At 34.5% G+C, this 13,607-nt stretch overlaps 3 protein-coding genes across 4 annotated transcripts; all 3 read right to left on the bottom strand.

Moving 5' to 3' along the window:
- Window positions 1–2,598: 2,598 nt before the first annotated feature.
- Window positions 2,599–3,471, bottom strand: LOC112514033 (transcription repressor OFP13-like). The gene has a single exon (XM_025120324.1). It carries the CDS (start codon window positions 3,426–3,428, stop codon window positions 2,688–2,690), a length of 741 nt encoding a protein of 246 aa, XP_024976092.1. The 5' UTR covers window positions 3,429–3,471; the 3' UTR covers window positions 2,599–2,687.
- Window positions 3,472–5,742: 2,271 nt separating this feature from the next.
- On the bottom strand, window positions 5,743–8,609 carry LOC112514024 (heat shock cognate 70 kDa protein-like). Its single transcript, XM_025120312.1, has 3 exons — window positions 8,396–8,609; window positions 7,433–8,274; window positions 5,743–5,808 (listed from the first exon to the last, which is right to left on the bottom strand). The coding sequence occupies exons 1-3, from the start codon at window positions 8,607–8,609 to the stop codon at window positions 5,743–5,745; spliced, it is 1,122 nt and encodes a 373-aa protein (XP_024976080.1).
- Window positions 8,610–10,448: 1,839 nt separating this feature from the next.
- On the bottom strand, window positions 10,449–12,212 carry LOC112514040 (40S ribosomal protein S17). Of its 2 annotated transcripts, none has more exons than XM_025120337.1 (2): window positions 12,114–12,212; window positions 10,449–11,124 (listed from the first exon to the last, which is right to left on the bottom strand). In XM_025120337.1, exon 2 carries the CDS (start codon window positions 11,096–11,098, stop codon window positions 10,658–10,660), a length of 441 nt encoding a protein of 146 aa, XP_024976105.1. In that variant the 5' UTR covers window positions 11,099–11,124; window positions 12,114–12,212; the 3' UTR covers window positions 10,449–10,657. The 2 variants fall into 2 exon arrangements, with proteins under 2 accessions (XP_024976105.1, XP_024976114.1); XM_025120346.1 differs by having other exon boundaries at window positions 10,449–11,111; window positions 12,114–12,181.
- Between the last annotated feature and the right edge of the window lie 1,395 nt (window positions 12,213–13,607).

Raw genomic sequence — 13,607 nt, 5'->3', positions numbered from 1 at the left:
ACACTTCACTCTTCACAGGCTCACAGCTTCACTCGTTTCTGATTCAAAGGGGCCTCTTATCTCTTGTTGTTGGGGGCCCAATTACATCTAACAAAAAAATACAAGTAAAAAAAAAACTTTTGGGCTTTCCTATCTAATTTTTGTTGGGGGCCCAGGACCCCAACCACCTTCTCCTGCATCCGCCTCTGTATAGATAGATAGATAGATATATGTACGTACAAATCACTCAAAATCACAAATGAGAAGTAAAGTGCTGTTTGATTTGTAATCTTGTGTGGAACAGGATACATCTGTAGGTTCACATTGGGTGATAAATCATTTCAGCATGCATAGTGAGCCATTTGGAAGGTGGTTGATCTATTGTTCAATTTCACTGTTCTAACAACTGCTTCTACACCAACCATTACTAATAATAGAAACTGCACCTACATCTTTCAACCTAAATCCAACATATACAAATCATTGATACATAATAGAAATCGGTGATTTGTCGACGTAATTGATATTCGTTTTTTTTTTTTTATCAAGTTGTACGTAAGGTTAATTACAAAAAATAACGCCTTTCATAGTTAATTTGTATACACGTAGTAGACAACGTTCAACTTCGTTTCAAGTTTTGTACGGTTTATTTTTCAAGATTTAGATTTTAATCATCAACTTGCCACCCATTTAATCACGAATTCATGTGTTTCATCACTCCTATCGTTTTTCGTCACCAAATTTGAAATTTCTTGTGTAACCTTAGGTATGTTATTCGCATTCAAGATGGTAACGCATGATCTTCAAAGCAATGATACTGTAACAATCCGTATCACATGGATAGAAGGTGAAAGCTATTAGCTCTTTATAAGTCTCAAGTAGTGGGTTACCAATAACTTCCAGCATTATTTTAAGTTAGATTCGAAGTTATTGGGTCTCCGACTCAAAATTATAACGTAAAATGTTGGTATACGAAAGAGAAAACACATTATTTTTGTTGAGTTAAAATAAAGTAGACGATGTGTGTATTTTATAGGCATCAATCAATGGTCACCCTTCGTTTTTAATGTTTGCCATATTTCCCACAACACATGTGACTAGAATTCTACCCCAATTAATTCGCTCCATTTAAGTGGTCTTCTTTCATGGCTTCATATCCATTGACGTTGCCACATCGATCCCGTTTTGATTCCTTTTCCCGTCTTTAATTCGGCATCCATTTATTAAAACGCCTAATTTCTACATCGTATTTCTGATAATTTCGATGCCAACTATGATTTCAATTGCGTTACTGAGATGTCATGTTTTAGTTTCGTATCTACCTTTAATTAATTAATCATAATTGTGTTGTCTTTTTATTTGACGTGTTTCTAATGATTCATGAAACAATTTATAACATATATATATATATATATAGAGAGAGAGAGAGAGAAAGAGAGAGAGAGGGGTAAGATCAAATATTAAACAAAGATTTTGTGTTAACTTTGAAAACAAATCCAATTAATCCAAATATTAGGTTTCTATTATGTTCACAATTTAAATACAAGGGTAATTCAGTCATTTGATTTGCTATGTAACTCCCAAACAATTAATGGGGAGTTACAAATCATAAATCCAAAAAAATAAGCATTTATAATATTGATATTTTTTTTTAATCTTGATCTTCCATGTTCATTGTTTTATGAGTTTTTCACTCGTAGAGGAAACACGGTAGTAAAATCTTCGGTATCACTCAAGCTAATATGGATAAACGCAATGGAAAAGAAATCGACAACATTGAGAAAATTAAAATGATTTATATTTGTATACGTTCATGTTAATGACCCCCATCATATGAATATCGGTTTCTGTTATTGATCTCATCTGTTGTTCATATATATTCATAACAACTTAACGAGTCTATGGAAAAAAATTTGCCTACGAATCTTTATATTTATATTTGCATCTGGTGTTCATATATGTCAAACTATGTAAGGAATTGCACCACGTGTTCATAGCATAGAGGTTATGTGTTCATATATTTTCTACGATATTCTCTTCCTATGTGACTTGTTCATGTTCATGTTCATCATTCGTTCATACATGTTCATATCGACTTACCGGGTCGTTTGTTCAAAATTTGATCCCAAATCTTTATATTTGTGTGAGTGCTTCACATTGTGTTTATAATTGTGCAATTGTATAAGTTATTGCACCCGGTGTTCATATATTTCATACGTTATCGTTGATTTGATACTTACTGGTTTGGAAAAGTTAAAGATTTTTTTACCTAAATACCCTTTTCAACTTTGTTCACTTGTGTTTATTAAATTTTAAACTTTAAAAATTTAAGTTTTTATCATTATTAATCTTGACCGTTTATTGAAAGATTGTATGGCCAAGATCGGTTAATAAAGTTAACACAAAAACTTTGGTTAACATTTGATCTTGACCTAATATATATATATAAAATAAAGTTAACACAAAAACTTTGATTAACATGAATTAAAATAAATATGATATTTGTTGGTTTGTAACGCATGATATACGTTACTAATAAATGGGTCCTTACATATCAAAATTTAAAAGAGTCGGTAGAGATTGTTAGTTGAAAAAGAAAATGTAATTTATAATGCAATTAAGTGTACAGAATGTGATTAATCAGTGTATACATAATACTGAAGAAATAAGTGAGTTAATTAATTAATTAATAAAATATACAGGAATAATTATTTGGTTACCGTTTTTCCTTCCTTCTTGATCTTATCTCTATCAATCTGATCAGATGAAGGAGATGATGAAGAAAAGGTGGACGCAGCAGAAGTGAAAGTGGCTGTAGAATGATCGGAACCACCACCACCGGATATCCCAGAAAGCAAATCAACAAAAGCTCCGACTATGACTTCATGGTTGTTCTTCCCATTCATCCTCAAATACCATCTCAATAACTCCTCCAAACAATCCCAATCTTTCAAACCATGGCTCTCCACCATCTCCTCCATGGATTTCTTGAAATCCCCATATGGATTATCCGACTCCATCTCCATCACCACGCTCTCTTTATACGGCAAACCACCGCCGGTCTCTACCCGCGTACATTGCCTACCACTCCCTTGAGTTTCAAGTATCGAACTTGTGGCATCAGGTTGAAAAAACAATCGCTCAGACCTCGCCCCACGAACAATCGTCTCCACGGAGGAGGAGGAGCACTCGTTGTTGTCGAAATACTTCTCAGACTCGGTCGAAATACTGGCAGATTCCGATGAGTTGGTGAAGCAGGAATCAGGTGTCGTCAGCTCGACGTCTGCTTCAGGCAATGACTCCTTGTTAGGGTGTATAGACATGGAAGAATCGCGTGTGGTGAGTCGAAAAGAGCGGGTTTTGGGGTGCTTGCAAGAAGGCCATAGCCATAGCTCTTTGTGCTTGTTGAGTAAGAAGAGAGAAGGGATGAGATTCATGTTCTTCCCCATTTAGTCAAGTGGAGTTTTTGAAATGGATGTGTATAGTCCTCATTCCCATGTGTTGTCCTCCATACTTTGGTTTGGTATTAATGGCGATCACAAAGAGAGAGAGGTGAAATTGAAAGGGGACCGGTAGGGACTCTCTTATGTGTAATTAATACTATCCTTGTGGAAATTAGTTGCTTCTTTAATTAATGCATCATATCGCCATCTCCTACCAAAATATTCACTCATGGTTTAAAGTTGATTTCAAAGGTTAAAAGTACCAGAAGGTCTCAGATTCAAATTCAATGAAGAATAAAAATCTTTTTGTAGCCATGGAGATTCAAATGCGGTGATTCTGGACTATCTGCAAAACAGGTGGTCGCCCTGGGATTAATCGGCTCACATGACGGGTTGGATATCCAGGTTAATCAAAATAAATAAATAAATAAATATATATCACCCATATCAATTGTTTCCATTCCTAACATGAAAATATATTTTTCCGACTTTTCGTATATTGATCTCGATATCAAAACGTCTGTTTTCTGTGGTTTTACACGAAATATTTAATCATAACAAATCTCAATCAGATGTATTTTTGGTATAAATGAAACTGAATTGAAAGTTAGGTGACCTACTTTGACTTTTTTTATAGCTTATAACTCTTTACAAACTTTAATGATCTATTTGTATATGAAACGTGTTTATCACTTTACGCCATTGTAAAAATCTCACGTCTTGCAACGAGTAATAGGGCCTCAGAGCCCATCTCTTCATGATTTGCAAATATACAACGTTATCTATAGAACATGAGGCTAAAAGTTTCCTAATCTAAGCAATCGTGTCATTAGGTAGTGTAATTAGGGGTGGCAATGGATCAGGTTGGTTGGGTTCGGGTTTAACCCATTTATTAAACATGTTGAAAATCTCAATCCAACCCATTTAATTAAATGGGTTGAGATTTTTCAACCCAACCAAACCTGTTACCTAAATGAGTTGACAGCGGGTTGACTTATTTACGATTTTCTTAAAATTTTAAATAAAAAAAGAAACTAGACTATTTATTTTTTTTAATACAAAAAAACACGACAAATACAAACAAATTGTTCAAAGTTTGAATAAGATACAAACACAACAAATATATTGTTCAAAATAAGTTGGATTAGACTTTGGAGATAATAATGGAGTAATTGACTAAAGGGTTATCGTAGGATTTCATGATGATTAAGAGTAATGAAGGCGATTAGAATTTGGAGTTTCATCTCACAACGGTAGGATTTTTAATTAAGAATAAAACAAAATTAAAAATTAGATTACTAGATATAACATTAAGAATAAAATAAAATAAAATTATATAATATAATATTTTAAATAGATTGAAAACATGTCGAAAAATTCAACTCAATCCAACCCATTTATTTAAATGGGTTAAACGAGTTGACCCATTTATTTAAATGAGTTGAAAATCTTAACCCAACCTGTTAATTTTAAATTGCATTCGGATTAAGTTAACAGGTTGGGTATTTTTTTACCACCCCTTTGTAATGAAGTCAGGATATATAGCTAGTGATGAGGCTATTGTTATAATGATGAAGGACGGAATTGTCATACATGATAAAAACATAAGCAAATATTTGTTTTAATAAACTAATTATAATGCCTTATTTTGTTGTTTATATATAAATTTTATGTAATTGTTTTTAAACGGAAACAATATCAACGTCTCCGTAACATAAATCGTATAACTCCTCTATTTTACAAATTTCCCATAAAAAGTGTATCGTTTAATATTTTTGACAATTCTTCAACTTGAAACCACATAATTTACCGTCACCATCATATCGTTACAAAAATAGACGACACTGATTGATGTCATTGAATTTCTCCATTTTGATCGTCAAACAATGTTATTCGAATATTTAATATTCGAGAAAACGCAACCGACGAATTATTTTTTTGTTATTTATTTTAATAATTTATAAGATATATTTAAAAACAAGAATTTAAATTATAACTTCCAAGTTATGATTAAAGGTTTATTTTAAGTATTTATTTGAAAAAAGTGGTAGGTGTGTGATTCCTGTGGGTGTAACAAAGGCTGCATGTATCAGTTTTGCTTTTAACCTGTGGGGGCAAATTTGACATTTAATTCATTTATGGTCATTTGTTGTGCACTCCTTGTCTTCCCAAAATTCTCTATACTTATTGCCATGCATTCTTTCAATTCCTTCATTTAATATATGCAATTATATTTCAAACAATATATAAATAATGTAAACTATTTGCAAAATGAACATCTTATGATGCATAAACTGTTTTAGTAGAGTACTCAAATTAATCAGGATTTGATCTGCTCGCAACAAAGTAACTTCTCATCAGAAAACTCCTGCAACAATTGTTGTACGTTGGGAATCTGAGTCGATCCACCAACAAAAACTGCTTCATCAATGCTCTTTTTGTCCATATTTGCATCCTTCAAACAGGTTTTCACAGTGTTCATAACACTTTTTGAACAAGTCCATGTTAACCTCTTGAAACTTGGCACGAGTAAATTTTGCAGAAAAATTGAACACCACTGAACGAGCAATCAATGTCGATTGTAGTCAGGATAGCTGTTGAAATAATCCTCTTTAATTGCCCCCTCGCAATGAACCCTCAACCTACCCAACGCTTTTAGGTTCGTACTAAGGTCTTGTTTGTACTTTCTCTTGAATTCTCAGCCGAAATGATTCACCGTTCTATTGATGTTATTTTGTAATTAATACTGGCTTGACAAATTACAGAAAATTTGATAAATTTGTACCTTGTTAAATATTCTAGGTAAAAGGGTAATAGTAAAATAAAGAAGCTCATTATCCAAATTAAATCTGGTTCTTAAATAAGGGCTAACCGTTATGTTGGGTTTTTATACATATTTGTAACCTCGAAAAACACAACACAAAATAAATTTAGGTTACAGTTTTAGAAAACTTATCTAAGAATTAAAACCCAAAAACACACAGTAGGGTGTGTTTAGAGATGTATTTTAAAAAAAAATTGACGTAGCACTTGGAAACTGAAGGGGGTTTTCTCTATAGTTGATCCACACACGAAAACGTGAAGATCTTCCTACCAGGTGCTAGCCCAAAAGAACCTTGATTCTAATATGTGTGTGTTTTTAGAGTGTTAACCTATTTCGGAGAATTGAATCCCTCAAAATTGATTTTGCCTATCACCCTACTTATATAAAACCGGTATTACAGATAGTCCATCACTCAAATAGGATTTTAATGTTTATCTGTAAATATTTATATAATTATCTAAAACATTAATAATTTTACATATTTATAGATAAAACAATGTAATTGTCATAATTACACTTTAACACATATTTAGCTGTCAAATATGACTTTCGGGTTACTTTCAAATGTAAGCAAACGTATTCTTTGAACGCAACCTTATATGTTTACATATTCCCAATAATATACTTGTATGACACATGTCGTAGGACATATGATAACTTACACGTTAAAATATAAAACTATTTATAAAGATTGATTGTTTAACATAAGTAATCGTATTTGGCTTCATAGGGTATGGCGAAAATGATAAGTAATCGCAAAGTTGATAATAGTTACTACTGGAAAAGGTTCAAAGGTGTCGTACGTACAAGTTAAAATAGATATGTAATTGTATATGCACCGAGAATTATTTAAAATGAGATAAACACAAAAGAATATATTGGACTAGCTTAGGCAATTCGAGACTATTGCAACGATGTAATTGGTTAACTAGTAAAACCGAAGTCTATACTATATTATAAAACATTTTGCGTCAAATTCTTTAAAACCATATTTTTGTATGCAAAATACAATTAATAAATGTACATTACTTAAAATTCAAGATTACAAATTAATATTGCATGAATACAAATCTATCACTACTAAACGATGTTTCAAACTCTTCAAATTAGATTAACAAAAAGTTACCAAAACTCATTGACCACAAAGTTTACTGAGATCACTTTTGCCATCAGTCTCTAATATGTTCTTGGGAATCCGAGTCGATCCACCAACAAGAACTACTTCATCAATGCTCTTCTTGTCCATATTTGCATCCTTTAAACAAGTTTTCACAGTCTTTATACACTTCTTGAACAAGTCCATGTTAACCTCTTCAAACTTGGCACGAGTAAATTTTGCAGAAAAATCAACACCATTAAACAAGCAATCAATGTCGATTGTAGTCAGAATAGCTGTTGAAATAATCCTCTTTGCCCTCTCACAATGAACCCTCAACCTGGCCAAAGCTTTACGATTACCACTAAGATCTTCTTTGTGCTTTCTCTTGAATTCTCGGACAAAATGATTAACCATTCTGTTATCAAAATCCTCGCCTCCTAGATGTGTGTCACCACCTGTGGCCTTAACCTCGATGATTCCCCCTTCGTCAATGGTGAGAAGGGAGACATCAAAGGTGCCACCACCCAGGTCAAACACTAGTACATTCATCTTGCCATCAGTGCTAGCCCTCTTGTCTAGAGCATAAGCTATAGCAGCTGATGTAGGTTCATTAATCATGCGCAGAACTTCCAGTCCAACAATCTTGGCAGCATCCTTTGTTGATTGTCGTTGAGAATCATTGAAATAAGCTGGAACAGTAATCACTGCATTTTCAACAGTCGAACCAAGAAATGTCTGAGCAGCCCCTTTCATTTTCATCAAATTCATGGAAGATATCTCTTCAGCAGAAAAATCCTTCTTTTCATCCTTGTATTTTACTACAATCTTTGGCTTGTCGCCACTCCCAGCCACCACTTTAAAAGGCCACAACTTAATGTCTTCCTGAACAACTTCATCGCTTACTCTTCTTCCAATCAACCGCTTAGCATCTGTTTTATATGTATATCACTCAACTCAGAAAAACCATATCTAGTTTGAGATTAAACAAATAAGAAAGGCTATATATATATACATATTACATATGCAAAGAAGAAGAAGTAATAAACTGACCGAAGATGGTGTTGGTGGGGTTGTAGGCAGCCTGGTTCTTGGCAGCATCCCCAACCAAACGTTCAGTGTCATTGAAGGCAACATAGGAGGGGGTTGTGCGGTTTCCTTGATCGTTTGCTATGATCTCAATAAGGTCTTGCACCCAAACAGCCACACAAGAGTAGGTGGTCCCAAGATCAATACCGATGGCTGAAACTTCACCTCCTGCATACATGTTTTAAGAGAGAAAGGAATTGTAGCTAACTCTGCAACTAGCGTCAGAATTTATATGTAAATTTTCCAGTGGAGATACCAATGACAAGTCGCGACTCTTGCTATCTTCTTAGCTTGCTTATCAACTTCCGATACAAAGGATGTACGCATCTACATTGGCCGTTAATTAGAATCGTACGTAGTAGTTATATACATTCTCATACAAATTCCATCATGTTATTAGTCCTTTTAGTTATTGCCTTTATATTAATAATTCATATTTTATAATTTCTTAGAGTATATATTTATGGTAAAAAAATAAAAGTTGATGTATGCCAAATATTTATACTCCGAAAATTAGCTAAATATTGAGGGGTGTTTGGGATTGCTTATAAAATCAACTTATTGACTTATTCCGGTGTAGTGCCGGTAATAAGCACTTTTGAGTGTTTGGATAAACAACTTATATCGGTGCCAAACCGCTAATAAGAAGTTTTTGAAGAAAATCCAACATCAATAAAAGTAGAACCAAACCAAAGATACGCACACAAAAATGAATGGTTATAATGTTTGGAATGATTAAGATAAGTCTGAACAAGTTGTTTCTGTAATGCTTACTAAGTTGGATAGGATTGAACAAAACTATTAAAATGATTTTAACGTTTTTATGTATATGATAATAGTTATAAACAACACATTACTCACATGTAGTGAGGTCTAAACTCTTGACCTCTATGAAGGTTACGTTACTAGGTGCTGATAGACCAAATGCTTTTTAGTAAAAAATTGAGATAGTTGATGGTAATTTGATAGAACACGTTTCATACAATTAGTTGCGGTGGAGGAGGTGGTGGTGATGGTAGCCAGTAGTGGAAACTGATGGTCGACGGTGGTCAAGATGGACGTGGCCAACAATGGCGGATGTGGCAATAGTGGAAATGGGTTGGAAGCAGCAGTCACGGTGGAGGTGGTGATTGTGAAGGAGGTGGAAGTGAAGGTGGTTAGCAGTAGACATGGTCAATGGTTGGTAGTTGCTGGTGGAGGTGGGTGGTGGCTAACGGTGGTGATGGTTGATGGTTGGTGACCATTAGACCAAATACGATATTATGGTTATATGTAATGAGAAGGGTAGATTATTAATTTTTATTTTTGTTCCATCCTTTTTGGTGGAACCAAAACGAAGTCGTTCTTGTTCCGCTCAACCTTAAAACATGCCAGTTTTTGTAGAGACCATTATCAAGACTTTTTTAGATTTGGCAACCATAAACTAACTTATAAAAGTTAGTTTATTTTGTGTATATTGAAAAATACTCATTTTCTTAGCCATAAACAACTTACAAGCTAGATTTGTAAAAACTACTTTACATAACAAGTTTTGAAGTCTTTTTTCCAACATATTTTTCAACATTTCTTTTTTAAGACATTTTAGGTTATTATATGATTTATTAACTAGTTTTTACCAAATATAACTAGCTTATCCGCTAGTTTTTCGGTCACAAACATAGCCTTAAGCATTGCAATTGGCCCAGGTCAGTCCAGTCCCTAACCATATCTTTAACACAGTTTCAGTCCCTAAACAGGCCTCCAAGAGATTAATATATGACCGATCCCGTGCTACGAGGGAATTGCATGGGTTTGCCTGTCCTAGCCGGCACTGTCCCAAAACCGGACGGTCCCATCCTTTCCAAACATCTCATGGCACAACCAGAGAATAAACCATGCATAAAGAAGTCGAGTTCTGGCTCTATCAAATGATTAATAGCAGACTGTACTCTGTAAATCAAAACGCAAACCAACTGCAATCATAATGAACTTAGGACCCCTCATGACCCAAATAATACGAAAATATGGATAGCATAAAAACAAACAGAAGCTGCATTTGATGAAAAAACTGCAAGGAGATTCGGCCTATCAAAACTCCAATATAAAACATCAGTAAACCTAATTATTAACCAAGTCTTCATTGGACACCTCAAAAATGTGATCATGGAACATAAAGAACCAACCGATAACTAAAATAATTGTGCAAGAAAAATACCCAATAAAACGAAGATTACCCTAACAAGGTCTTCAATATCTCCTAGCAAAACCACCAGCACCACCACCCCTACCAAAAGCAGGAACCGATGGCAAAGCCTGTGGTTCAACAGACGCCTTGACAACCCCAGGGAGATCACCCATGCCAAGAGAAGTAAGCATTTCAATGGTTTCCTTGTCAACCTCGATCAGATCAGTCTTGATGGCAGACTCATCAGGCACGAAGTCCATGCGACGCTCCCTCTCTTCCTCTTGGAGCTTCAACGAAATGCCCCTCACTGGTCCCTTTTGGATACGCTTCATCAGGTGAGTAGAGAAACCAGCAATTTTGTTCCTCAATCGCTTGGATGGAATGATAGCAACTTCCTCCAAGATCTTCTTGTTAGTGTGGAAGTCCAGAGTCATCTTCCCATAATACCTCTCGATCACTAGCCTGGAGGATTTTTTAACAGTCTTGGTACGCACACGCCCCATTCTCTAGCCTTTCCTAGTGGTTTATCCTAAATTAAAATTAATTATATGAAACATCGTTAGAAGGATTGGCAAATTTAATCATAAATAGGGATAAACAAGTACAAAAAGGATCAACCAAGATCATAAAAAATTGACCAAAATAGATAAAATGAAGCATAAAGGATGGTAAATAGCCATCATTCGCATGTTTATGGCAAGAACTCAATGTTGATGTTGTAACGCACACCTTCTCAAGTGATATAACCATTTCATACAAGATTTAAAAGATTGTCGATCAAGCTCAATGCAGCATTTTACTCACCAATAAACGAAAAGCAAAAGTACTTGATTGTTTAAGAACCGTATAATAACAAAAGACCATCAATTCAGGAGGTTCTAAGAGCATGGTTCAATATAGGCTTCTTGCTAAGTTTTTATTCATTCAGATTAAGGTATCCTGTTCCACAACAGCAATCACTATTTTAAATACCAGCATCAAGCTTTTCAGACTACAAAAAATTTAAAATGTAAAAGCTATACCCTCAGTAATCACAATATGTTATTGAATTTCAACTAATAATCTACATCAATTTCTTTCAATGATCCCCAATGCACCAGAGACCACTCTAAGCACCTGTCTCAAAGATCTCATTTCTAACTTTTGTGTCGATGAATCTAAAACTGCTTATAAATGGAGTAAAGGAATGTAAACAAACAAAAAACACACACATGTCATCAAATAAAAACATTAGTGTAACTCTTATAACAAGCATTCATCGCTTCAGACAAAAAATTAACTACAAGATAAGACAATACAAATCCACATACAACAAACGAGATTTAGACACAGATGCGTTTGTTTAAAAAACACCAAATCCAAAAGCCCTAACACGAAAAATCGTAATGCACAAAAATCACAACCAGTTGGCCTTAAAGATGATTAGCATATTCACAAGTTTTGCAGAAAATTCAGAAATCGAACATACGAGAGAGAGATCGTAAATTAGACAGCGGCGAATGACGGAGAATTGCATACCTCTAGTGGTTGTTCCGGCGAAGAACAGCGGCGCACACTCTTCCCTTTCCCTCTCCCTCTCTGCCGTTAAAAAAAAACCCTAACCTACGACTTTAATATGCATCACACAAGTGGCAAAGTTGTCTTTTTAAGCTTCTTTGAGAAAAATGATGCTTTAACCCCCTATAATTTTAGGTTTTTTTCCCCACGGGGAGAAGAGTAATCTTTCATTATTACCTCATTAACTAGCTAATCAGATGTGAGCCCTTCCTCGGACGGATTCCTCTCAGATGATCCTCCCCGACGTTCAGAGTTGTTTTGGTTTATGAAGTTTTTAGGACCTTCACTTTTGAGTTTATAATGAAACCATTGTCGTGCTGTCTACGACATGGACCCAGTGAAATTGAATTCTCCGTGACACCGCCCTGTCAAGGCAGAAGTTGCAACTTCGAGCCACATCAAATACTAGTGAGGTATACAACGTATGTCATGCGTGAAAAAAGTGAATTTATCCAGTTGAGGCATCTTGGTTGAGAATAAAGGATTGTGAATCGTTACCCATCAGAAATCAATATACAACCTAGCTTGGGAATTTGTCTGAACCAGGAAAAGCATAAAATCGTAGGTGGGAAGGTTATAGTAGCCAAAGCCATTGCAATTTTTAGTTCTTATATATTATCTTGTTCTATCAATCATATTTTTCATTTTTTAGCAGTCGGTTGTGTTACACCAGCCTAGTGAACCAAAGTATGCCCTGAGAGTGTTGCAATTGTAAAATAGGTTGTATCAATAGAGTGACATTTGCTCAAAATAAATGACTATAAAGAACCAACAATTATCGAATTAATATTCTTGACTTAACTTTTTTGTATCCCATTTTGTTATGCAAGTTGAAAAGTATGGTCTTTCATACATTAGCATGAATGGTATAACACATCTATACTATTATATTATAAAGAGTAAATTCTAATTTTAGTCCTTGAGGTTTAGTGAAATATTTAAAAGTGGATCTGAACTTTGGTAACTCTAGAAATTGTTCTTGTAGTTTTCATTTTACTTTGAAAATGGTCCTTAATCGCTAACTTCATTAATAATCTTTGTTGGAGTGAGGGGTGTTTTTGTCTTTTCTTCATTTCCCTATTTATCTTTGAAAAAATTATATTACGTTATACAATATTTATTAATTAAATTATATATATATATATATATATACATACACACATTTGCACAGGGGACTTTTTATCATTTCCTTCTCCATCTTGATTGGTTACCATTTATGGGTTTGCATCCCCACCTCTAAATAAATCTCTGTGGTTTGTCGTTTGGAGATGAAGATGGTTCGAAGCAGAGGCGGATGCAGGAGAAGGTGGTTGGGGTCCTGGGCCCCCAACAAAAATTAGATAGGAAAGCCCAAAAGTTTTTTTTTTACTTGTATTTTTTTGTTAGATGTAATTGGGCCCCCAACAACAAGAGATAAGAGGCCCCTTTGAATCAGAAACGAGTGAAGCTGTGAGC

This window comes from Cynara cardunculus (assembly GCF_001531365.2).
Source record: "Cynara cardunculus var. scolymus isolate 2C chromosome LG 1, CcrdV1, whole genome shotgun sequence".
NCBI classification, from domain to species: Eukaryota; Viridiplantae; Streptophyta; class Magnoliopsida; order Asterales; family Asteraceae; genus Cynara; species Cynara cardunculus.
Note: the sequence above shows the minus strand (reverse complement) of the source record. Positions and strands in the feature narration are given on the sequence as shown.